General features: G+C 39.1%; 1 protein-coding gene across 1 annotated transcript; it reads right to left on the minus strand.

Annotated features, from left to right (window-relative positions):
* Nucleotides 1-1,366: 1,366 nt before the first annotated feature.
* Nucleotides 1,367-7,113, minus strand: LOC146393946 (cell surface A33 antigen-like). The gene is made up of 7 exons (XM_084924363.1): nt 6,938-7,113; nt 6,179-6,351; nt 5,848-6,067; nt 5,360-5,524; nt 4,643-4,759; nt 4,400-4,526; nt 1,367-4,007 (listed from the first exon to the last, which is right to left on the minus strand). The coding sequence occupies exons 1-7, from the start codon at nt 6,975-6,977 to the stop codon at nt 3,524-3,526; spliced, it is 1,326 nt and encodes a 441-aa protein (XP_084780489.1). The 5' UTR covers nt 6,978-7,113; the 3' UTR covers nt 1,367-3,523.
* Between the last annotated feature and the right edge of the window lie 4,302 nt (nt 7,114-11,415).

Below are 11,415 nucleotides of genomic sequence, written 5' to 3' on the forward strand. Positions count from 1 at the left end.
GACTGCATTTGTACCAGTAGCACCAGTAGGAATGACAGTGTGAGTATGGTCTGAAAGTAAATGAACAATGAAATAGCAACTACATTAACAGAACACAATATACAGATAAATATGAATATAATATCCTAAGTTACTTAAGCTGTTAACAGATCCTAAATAAGTATTAATCTAGAGATTTGTCTTCAAACCAAATTTCCTAGCAATATAGGAATTTAAGGCATTCATATTTAAATATAATCAACAGTGTCATCTAGTGGCTATACAGGCCATAAGCGAGATAGACATGCCCTCACATGCCCCCTCCACAAATATGTTGTCTAGTTTGCCACTAGTTTCCACCTGATACAAACATTACATACAAGCCACAGACAAGTTAAACTAAGTTTCTATCATCTAATCGGTATAACGGTTAAAGACTACACAAAGTCTACATAAAGAGAACTAAACCTCAGATACAGGGTAAAGTGTCATAATTAATTGCAATGTGGAAAACAACGTAGTCTGCATCACCCTATAAACAACACACTTACAACTCTTAAATATTAAAAAAAGAGGCATATGATCAGGAAAAGAACAGGTAAATCAATAACTTCCATCAACTTCCCTGCAGCAATGACGCACACCACACACAGAAGATTTCTCCGCTTCCACCCACTTCAGCCTCCACTTGGGTACACGCTCCCGGCGTCCTCCGACCTCACTACTAAGGTGCGTGCCTGGAGTATGCTCAGAAGGTCACTATTTCTAAAAGCATATTCTAATACAAACCATATGTGCACTGTCTCGAACACCAGTTACACAGCTACAGATATGAAGACTTACATATAGGATGAGGGTACCACTGACAACAACAAAAGTGGTTCTGTGATAAAAACACACTGTAACATACATACCACAAACCGTCATGTGTTAGAATTTATTTTTTGTCTCTAGGGCTTCTATACCTCACTATTTTCCTTTTTATATTTATCTCATAATTTGTATCACTCATTTGTGATTTATACTTTACTGCACACAATGATAGAGGGAAAATAAGGCTTACTCCGCTAACTGTAAAACAAGCTATAAATTCTCTCTCTGCCTCTACAGATGCCATGGTGAAGTGGGAAGAATCATTTCCCATTACAGGAGGATGTCTGAAAGGTGCAGTAGATGAAACTGACATAGGATCTAAGGACTTCCCACAGCTTTTAGAGAGTAAAACTATTTAGAAATTCTAATTGTTTAATAATACATTTTGGAAACATATAATTTGAGCGTATTTGTCTTCTCTCAAAAAAAGAATTTCGACACATGTCAAATAGATTGAAAATGTTGCCTGAAAAACTTGCTTCTTGATTTTTACAATTAAAGCAATATCAGTGCCACTTACATTGTATGTGTGTGTAGCATTAAAGCAGTATAAGCTGCTTTAATAGAATAATACATTTCAGCTGGTTTAATTAAACTAAAATTGATACATTTAAAATAAATCTGCTGTGGTAAGTGTGAGTCCTTGATGTGTTTATTAAAGTCTAAAGTTATTCTGAGAACAAGGAGATATGAGACACATTTAGTGAATTTGTTCAGTTCCACATAGAGCAGATGATTCAGCTCCTGAGCAAAGGTGCCAGGGTGTAGTATTTCCAGGTACACACCTTTGTGGGTCCATCCCCAAAAACGATTACCCTAATTCAAAGGCACATGACTTTGTCCTTCCTGCATTGCAAGGAGAGAAATTACACTTGAGTTATTCTGTTTTTTTGTGGCCCACACTCCAACTTCATTTGCTCTGTGACAGCAGTGAGAGTTCATGTCATTTTTAGTTATACTTAAGCTTTTATCAAAGACAAACTTGTCCACATTCTGTGCTCCAGCTATTCAAATATGAAGACTCGATGTGTGACTCCTTCACTGTAAATAGAAAGAAAAACTGCGTTCGCTGTTGTGATCTCTGCCGGAGTAATCCGAGCACTAGATGTCTCTGTTTTTCTTTTCAGTTGCAGTGCAGGTACTGACCTAAATGCGATTACCTGGATGAATCACACTGGGGTTTAGTGTTTTTCTACTTCTCTTGCTTTCCATATAGACTTAACACACAGCCATACTTGTTTTACACCACTGACTTGATGAATACACCTTCTTTAATGTTTATGTTACTAGAGTTTTGCTTTCTAAGTTATCACCTTGTGTTTTCTCCTAGTCCTTTTCGTAGTATTAGAGTTCAGCTGTGGCGCTGTCTAAACTATGTTGCATTATTTACATCCATATGCTTTTCAACTAGTCATCAAATACATGTGTAAAATGTAACACACTAAAATTTAAATCGACATAGGCGGCATGACCACATCATTTGAAAACCTGCTCAGTAATGCAGTTGCATAATCAGCCAATTATGTAATGACCACACAGATATAATTAAGGGGTTTAGTTGTTAAAAGCATATATGGAACTCAACATTAAGCAACTGAGCTCTGGAGTCACATGTCGAAAGCCAAGCCTTGTCAACTTTATTTATCGTATATAAACAGCATATTTCATAAGAATTTGATGATTCTCAGTAAAAGTCATAACATCATCAATGCAAAATGTACAAAACAGCATCTAAGTATATATTCAGTGTACAAAAACAATATTTGAATTTGATGGAGAAAAAACAAAAAGAAGTCATCAATCTTCTAGTGCCAGTTTTTGTTACATATACACACATACATATGTATGTACGTATATGCAACAAAAGCTGAAGAGTTTTTGCTGTGACTACTACCAGTAATACCAACGTAGAAGGATGTTAAATAAAGAAAACACCAAGAGAGAGAAAATGCCCAAAAACAAAAGTAAAAAAACAGCTTCAATAAAACATATCTGTTGTGCCTCTGTGTTTGTGTGTTGAGCCATGATTCACTTCAGAATGTGACCAGACCAGCGTCACACTCGCACACAATTCACAGGAAAACATGACACATGTCACTCATATCAGAGAGAATGACTTAAAACATGTTAGATTTTAACAACTGTGATAGAACAAAATTATTTATTTACAAAAAATGCCTACATAAAACTAGCAGTACAAAGAGACACAGCCACTTAACTGTTCTCTTACTGTACAACAAAAATTTAGTCAACGCTTGTATACTGTGAGCGAATGTGTGCATAAATCACCACGCCTGCTCAGAATCTTAATCAGGAGAATAAGCTGCTTATCTAGTCTTTATCCTAACGTTATAAGTTACTTAAGACAAAAATTCAGAAAATCGGAACCTCTAAAACATACATTTAGCAGGCGCTCTGTCAAATGTTTGTCCAGTTCTCTATATTCGTAGAATAGGACGTTTGCATACAAATCTTTTCCTGGGCAGTGTTCAAACTTTTTAAAGATTAACCCCACAAATCTCTGTCCCTACTCAAAAGGATCTAAAACTATTCCTTCCGAACAGATTACTCTTTCAGCCCTAATTTTGCTGTTTCATGGGGGGTCCATTTTGATATAGCTAGGTCCCCCTCTCATGTAACAAAGCTGGTGCTTTGCTACAGGTTGGAGGTTTTAGTCATTGTAGTCCCTCCTTGGGGGCTTACTGTTGGGCACTGGTGGTCTATCACGGTCACGATCATCATAGCGGTTGTCATCACGGCGACGATCTTGATAACGGCGATCGTCATCATAGCGCTCACGACGGTCACTGTAGTCGCTGCGTCGATCGTCGTAGTCGCTTCGCCGGTCATCATAGTCGCGGCGCCGATCGTCATAGTCGCGGCGGCGGTCGTCATAGTCGCGGCGGCGGTCGTCATAGTCGCTGCGGCGGTCGTCATAGTCGCTGCGGCGGTCGTCATAGTCGTCGCTCCGCCGATCATTGTAGTCGCTGCGGCGGTCGTCATAATCGCGGCGATCTGGTTGACTCTTTTCCTCATTGCGTTCAGTCCTCTTTACACTGGAGTCCTCATAACTGTCCTTCCCCTGCCCTTCAACACGTCGAACCTCACCGTTTCTATCCGGCTCATTGTCGTGGTACTCATCCCCCTCACGAACTCTAGAAAGTAGAAACAACAGACATCAAGAGTGGAGAAATTATTGGGAGAACCGATGTGGTTTATTCAGCTGATTTCTTTTGCACCATCTCCTTTGTTAGCATCTGTTCCTGTCACCATTAATTTATTATGAAGTGGATTTTAAAAAACAAAGTGACTTTGCTTTTTAAACCAACAAAATTCCTTTTTTGTCTTTTGCATGCTCAGCAGGAATGGCCACTTCCATTGATTACAGCCATATGGAACCTCAAACACAATATGTACAAATTTTATCATTTTTTTAATCACTTAAAAAGATTTATTCCAAAAGAATACTGCGCAGAAAACATCCCATTCACTCAGTACGAGCGTCTCTGTGTTAATTGCTTGTATCTATAATAAAGAGGAACATTACCCCATAGCGTATTCCTCATCTTTGTTCTTCTTTCGGCAACAGCAGCAACAGATGACGATGATGAGTATAACCAAGGCAGCAGCAACTGCAGCAATTATTCCTGCAGTGGAAGCAATGTTCATGGATGCTGCAGGGTTGAGAACAGACAGGTTAAGTGCAGGAACAATACAGAGGTTTGCATCAAAATAATTTTCAGTAAAGATTTATTTATTGAAAGAAAATAAATAAAAATGTTTCTCTTACGTGGCATGACCGAGAGGGTGAGGTTGCAAGTAGCAGAACGGATCTTGTTCTGTGAGGTGCAGACGTAGTATCCTGATGTATCTTTGGAGATATTATACAGAGACAGGATGCCGTCCTCTGAAACACAAAGAATTAGTCACATATACTGAAAAATATATGACCTCTATCTTTGGCCATTCTGAACAGTATGCTGAGTAAAGTAAGTATGCCGAGTAAATAGATAAATACGGGATGCGATAGAGAAGAATGAAACCGTACATCTGACTGATATCATTCTTGGCCTCTGTGTCTCTGCCACTTCTCCTTAAATTTTTTTAAAATAAAATAGACACTCAGCATTGATTCACTAATAAAACTATTTTTAGCAAACTAAAACAGAGCTGAATTTAATATTTTTACAAATATTTAAGTGTCACCTCATTAGTGAGACCAAACTGCAGCAGAGACTAAATACCAGCCATTGTTGAGACAATTCTGAATCTCCTGTGGTTTTTCATCTTTAGAATGTCATTCAGGTTACACCTCCTGCTCACTTTCATCATGTTTAATATGCGTCAATATTAAATACCAAACAGTGGCTGTGTAGCAAAAGCTCACTTGTACACCAAGCGTAGCGTCTCTCTGATCATGTCCACATTTGTTCTTTCAAGCAAAGATTAGTAAAACTTTATGTTCTGATATGGGACATAGATTTGAAAGAATCAGAATATCACTTACTGTCAGTGGTTCTGGAGTCTTGAGGAACAGACTGATTCTGCACATTAAAACGTTTCCAGCTATAAATGGGCGTTGGAGATCCTTCTGCAGATGCACAGGTTAATGTGATATCTTGGCCGTACTGTGCTGTTCCCTGTTGCTTACAACCAGGTGTAGAGGGAGCCACTAAAGAAGACAAATATAAATGTAGTGTGATTACTTTAGTAATGGAATACAAGGCAAGCCACATCCCGAACAGGGCTGACGTATAGCAGATGGATTCAGCCATTAACAGTGATATCTCTGAACAGCAGGAGCAAGCCCACAATCATTATGACCTTTCAAAATATGCATATACAGGATACAGTAAGTGTTGAAACATGCACAGACACTGTCGTTAATAATTCATTGCATTAGGAATAACCAACATTTTAGAACATATAAAGGTTAAACATCAGAGTGTAACATCGTATAATGTATAAAGGCAGAAACGACAGCTGACATATTACCTAGAACCACCAAGTTTGTGATGGCAGTTTGTTTGCCCTTCTTGTCACCTGGGATCTGCACACGACACTCAAAATTTTTATTGTCAGCTAGTGAGATGGAGGAAAGCTTCAGGTTAGCCTTTCCCTGAGTGACATCTACATCCAGGGACAACCGACTTTCATAGTCAGTGTCTATGTCAGTAGTTGGGCTAGCGCTGTGATAGTACGTGGCGATCACTGTCTGTTAGAAAATGACACGATTAGTGGAATAATAAAACTCACAAGGACATGTTTGCATCTCATGACTTTTATATTTATTTGGAAAGATTCATAAAGATAGGTAGATGCCAACCTCTTCAATGATAGTTTGCTGAGTCAAAGAAGACCAAGTGATGACGACTTGTGTCTGGGAGGTTATCGAAGCTGTAGTTATAAAGGAGCAGGGCAGTGTGATGTTGTCCCCTCTGGCATACTCATACTGACTTTGGGGGATGGTAACAGTAACGGCACCGACACCTGACAGCACTGTGATGGACATACAAACAAATCAGACAGACCCATATAAAGCACTCTCAGCTATCCTGTATGTATAAAAACACAACATTCTGATATTGAATCATTTGTCTTCATGGATTCTTCGCTAATAATGGTTCAGCAGCAGAAAATCAAAGTTGACCAGTAACTCACTGCTCCACCCCCACACCCACCTACTAAATAAACCAAGCTTGAAAAAGGAACTTGTGATCATTATTTGATTATATTTAAAAAACAAACAAACAAACAAACAAACGAAGGTCTGTTACAGCCATCCACTGAGTGTCAGCTCAATTTTGGAGCAAGTTCCGTGTACAAAAGATAAACGGCGAAAAACAATCGGTTCTTACTTTTCAAAAAGCCTGCCATTAAATAATTGTTTTCATGACTTTTATCACTACTTCATTTGCTTACACTGGAATATGGTACTTTAAAAGCCATTTAAAAATAAGAATGCCTTCTAATCAGGCTTCTCGGGCCTGCTCCCTTTTTAGACGGCGATCCTGACGGTGCGCAAACAGGTGTGGCAGCTAGATGAGGCGCAGAAAAAGAAGCGTTTATTTAAAAAGATACTCACTCAGACACAGAAGCGTCAAGGAAAAGTTCTTCTTCTCCATGGCAAACACTTAATTGCTTCAACCTAAAACCCACTGACTCTTCAGTATCTACTTATTTCCTTTATAAGAAAAATGAGAAAACAACATTTGCATCGAAACCCGACAGTCTGCGAACAATGTTGCGCTCGCTGCCTCCGGTTGACTGATAGCGCTCCCTGCCAATCACGTCACCTTTGGAGGTTCAGGTGACATTTTTGTTCCGCCCACCTGACGTGTTTTAGTTTGTAGTTTGCTCCAGCATACCTGCCTTTTCAGGGATACTCCATTATTTAGATTCGGCTTCTCAGGATTTGACAATAAGTTTATTTCCACCACAGGCCTAATTTTAAAATATTAAATGCACAATTTTGACAGTTGGACCTCGAAATCTTTAGTTTGTCTTGTTGAGAGAACAAAATATGAAAATAATCACTCTTTCACTTTTTAAGTATCTCCTTTATTTTATTTTATTATTTCTTGTTGTTTGTCTTTTTTTTTTTTTGAACATTTGGTTTTAGTTTGTAAGAGTGAGAAAAACGAAGGGCGTTAAAAAAAAAAAAGCACGACGAACACTCGACAGTTTGAGTAGGCGGTGCGGTTGTTTGTTTCCCCGTCAAACTGGTTTGACAGGGGTTACCACCCAAAGGCATCACACGCAAAGGCGCAACGCTGAAACTAAAACCAAGTGTGCTGTCCTCTTAAAATGGCTGATTTCGAAATAATAATTAATAGGACTGTGTATATTTGGGGTTGTGTGGGACTCACCCTTAATTTCCGTGTTTGTGTCCAATAATCCTTTACAAATGATTTAATGTATAAATATGGCTAAATTGAACAAAAAGAAAAAATGGGGCTGACCCAAAGATGGAAGCCAGTGTGTTATCTGTGCTGCATGGGCATCGATGGTGGCCTGTTTGCCTTCATTATTAAGATTTTAGCATTTAGTTCTTCATGACTATAGCTCAGTTACCAACTCCATTACCAGAAGGCAACACGTGCAAGAACTAAACCCTAGCCACATCCCTTTTTACTGTGCAACCTGCACAATTAAAATATTGCTGACGATTTCCTGTGTTGACTAAATGTCATCAGTTGTAGCTTTACAGCTGAATAAAAACTGATAAAAATAATTGTGCGTCTCCAAAACTTGTAAGTAAGCACTGTAATCAAATAAAGACATGACACCACCACTGTCATCTGATATTTTGTAGGCATGAGTCTGATACCGACTGTGTCATGTCAGCTGACTTCCTCTATCACAGTGTAAGGATACAGTGTTTTTCCACGCTCTCCTTCAGGTCTGTCAGGTGGTTGTTTGAGTTTCTAAGTGCATAACCAGTCATAGTCTCCCAGTATAGTTGGTCTGGCTCTGTCTGTATTAGGGAATTAGATTTGAGCATTTTGATTTGATGTTATTTTTCTCACAGTAACATAACTTCTGATATTTTCTAAGTCGTATTTAAAAAAGGTCATGGCATATTTTTATCCCTTCCCTGCTACTCGCTGACTTCCTACCTTTCACTTACCCTTGATGTTGTTTTTGCTACCCAACCATCCTGTCCCAAAAAATTAAAACTGCTATTACCAGTTGGTAAATTATAAAAAAAAACAACAACCCACAAGCGTCAGTCAGCAACACTGCACAGAAAGTTGGCACAGCTAATAAAATCTAAACTGATTCAAACAGAAGGCTACCTAAAAACCCAATCGTAAAACTGAAACAAAACCAAGGAAGTAGAGAAAATAAAAGTGTATGTCTATATTTAACTGATGTGTAACACATAGTGTGAGAATACTTTCATGGTTATCATCTGCATGTGGTACAACAAGGGCACTGTTACCACTTCCTCTCGGTGAGGAGTGCCTTTTTTGACTTTGTTAGGGAGCAACAACAGTTAGGTCTCAGCACATTAAAACAGATAAACATTTTTCTCACGCTGCTGAGCATAATAACGTATATTTTTAACTTTCAAAAAGACTGTGGGCATGTCATGAGTGTACCTGCATCAGCTTCTTTATGTGCTGTCACTCACTGGGTGGTTCTGAACATGAAAACCGGAATCCGGGTACAGTCGGTGTTCTTGGTTTAGAGGTTTTGTTAAGTCACCCATGTGGTTGTCTTTCAGTTAAGTTTTCCAGACCGGAAAGCCTGACTAGCAGTTTCCGCTCTAATTCATCTCAAAAGGGGGGGTTCTATCAGGACTCTGTGCACTTATCCATGGCTTTATGGACCTGACTCTGCAAGAAGTTGGTGACCTCTGCGTCCTCTGCTCTAACCCTGTACGGATAAATATAACAAAAACAGAGTTAACGATAAAAACTATTAAAAAATAACGATAACACCTGATAAAAACCCTGAAAACCATAAATTTCACACCCCCGAGCCTCACCGGTGATAGTCCATGCCCCCATCTTTTCCTACTAATGCCCCTTTTCTTGTTTTCTTGACTTTATTATCTCACCTCCACATAATGGCTTCAGACCTCTCTACAGCATATTAAATTACCTGGCAGTTCTTCAGAGCAGCATGAATTGGATTAGATATGTTCTTTATCCGTGACACCTTGCTAGGGTTTTGGTTGATTTTTCTTTCTGTGTTTGTACCTGTGAAATCTGTGTAGTATAAATGTTTCTGTGGATCAACCATAATTGGTCTCTCACAGTTAAACTTTCTGCCTGACTGCTTGCATCTATTGGCTCTTTTTTCTCCCTGATGCATGTAAGGTTCCATTATGGTGTGGCAGCTGAGAGTTCATTGCGTTCTGCAGGAACCTGCTGGGTAACTGGCAGATTTGAGGCCACAGGGAAAATCCTCTGGTTAGTAGATAAGTGCACAAGATCTCATATACAATCCCGATCAAAAGTTTAAGGCCATTTGAAAAATGGCAGAAAATCATATTTTGCATGGTGGGATCTTAACAAGTTTCCAAGTAGAGCTTCAACATGCAACAACAAGAAATGGGAGTGAGACAAAACATTTTTTTGAGAATGCAATTCATCAAAAACAATGCTTAAACTGAAACAGGCCATTTTACAGCTGATCAAAGGTTTAGGACCACATGCCTTTAAAAGGCTAAACGTGTGCAAAAATGAGGGTTCATTGACATTTTCTGTCAGGCAGTCACACTGCCATGATGTTCTGATGGCAAATGCAAAAAGCATTCCTGTTTTGAATATGGTCAGGTTGTTGAATGACATAAACAGTAATTTGGAATTTCTTAAATGATGCTAAAAGTTATGGAACAAAAAAGTCAGGTGAAAGACCCAAAAATATTTCACCAGCACTGAGCGAGAGGATCCAGTTGGCTGTCTGTCAAGACACTGCACGATCCTCGACCCAAATTAAGTCCATTACTGGTGCCGACTGCAGCCCTGTAACCATCAGACGGCATCTGAGACTGAAGGGCTTAAAAAAACATCTTCAATCCCTCGTCTCCTTGAATGCCACAGAACTGACCATTTGGACTTTGCAAGAGGGCAGTATAGTTTAAAATAACTGGCTGAAATGTTCTGCAGATTTAAAAGACTTTAGACCACAGTCTGCAGTGACAAAGGTAATCACCCACACAGCCACTATGCAGTATAATACCTGATGCTAATTGTAAGATTTAATAGCTTTATTAATGGTGGCATTGTAACATTGCACAATATATGCATTCACGCCACCCTCATGAACCTTAGAAATGCAGCTAATCCGTTATGTTGTCTTGTAGCGCCACCTTCTGACTGAAATTAAATGTGATGACTAATATCCCACAAGGGTTATTCCTTCTCAAATCAACAAAGGTCTTCTGTCTGAATGGTATACATTTGCCTTTTGCAAAAAGGCTAAAGAAAACATGTTGATTACTTTTAACATAAAAATCCTTCCATTCTATTCCACTTACCCTTATCAGGGTCATGGAGGAGCTGGAGCCTATCCCAGCAAGAGGTCACCAATCTGCTACAACCACCACACCACCATGCTGACCAAGTAGCACCAGAAAAACAATAACATCAGAGATAGTGTAATCTGAAAGGAGTTTCCAGATGGCCCGATTATACAGGGAGTGCAGAATTATTAGGCAAATGAGTATTTTGTCCACATCATCCTCTTCATGCATGTTGTCTTACTCCAAGCTGTACAGGGAGTGCAGAATTATTAGGCAAATGAGTATTTTGTCCACATCATCCTCTGCATGCATGTTGTCTTACTCCAAGCTGTATAGGCTCGAAAGCCTACTACCAATTAAGCATATTAGGTGATGTGCATCTCTGTAATGAGAAGGGGTGTGGTCTAATGACATCAACACCCTATATCAGGTGTGCATAATTATTAGGCAACTTCCTTTCCTTTGGCAAAATGGGTCAAAAGAAGGACTTGACAGGCTCAGAAAAGTCAAAAATAGTGAGATATCTTGCAGAGGGATGCAGCAGTCTCAAAATTGCAAAGCTTCTGAAGCGTGATCATCGAACAATC

This window comes from Perissodus microlepis, chromosome 1 (genome assembly GCF_051167445.1).
Source record: "Perissodus microlepis isolate ML-2025 ecotype Zambia chromosome 1, ASM5116744v1, whole genome shotgun sequence".
Taxonomy (NCBI): domain Eukaryota; kingdom Metazoa; phylum Chordata; class Actinopteri; order Cichliformes; family Cichlidae; genus Perissodus; species Perissodus microlepis.

What these genes read in the sequence shown, in the direction of transcription:
- LOC146393946 (XM_084924363.1), bottom strand. Translation starts at nt 6,977, where the DNA reads ATGGAGAAGAAGAACTTTTCCTTGACGCTTCTGTGTCTGA. An exon ending in AGACTCCAGAACCACTGACA is followed by an intron (nt 4,760 to 5,359) that starts GTAAGTGATATT and finishes TTTGTGTTTCAG; the next exon opens with AGGACGGCATCCTGTCTCTG. An exon ending in CACCCTCTCGGTCATGCCAC is followed by an intron (nt 4,527 to 4,642) that starts GTAAGAGAAACA and finishes TCAACCCTGCAG; the next exon opens with CATCCATGAACATTGCTTCC.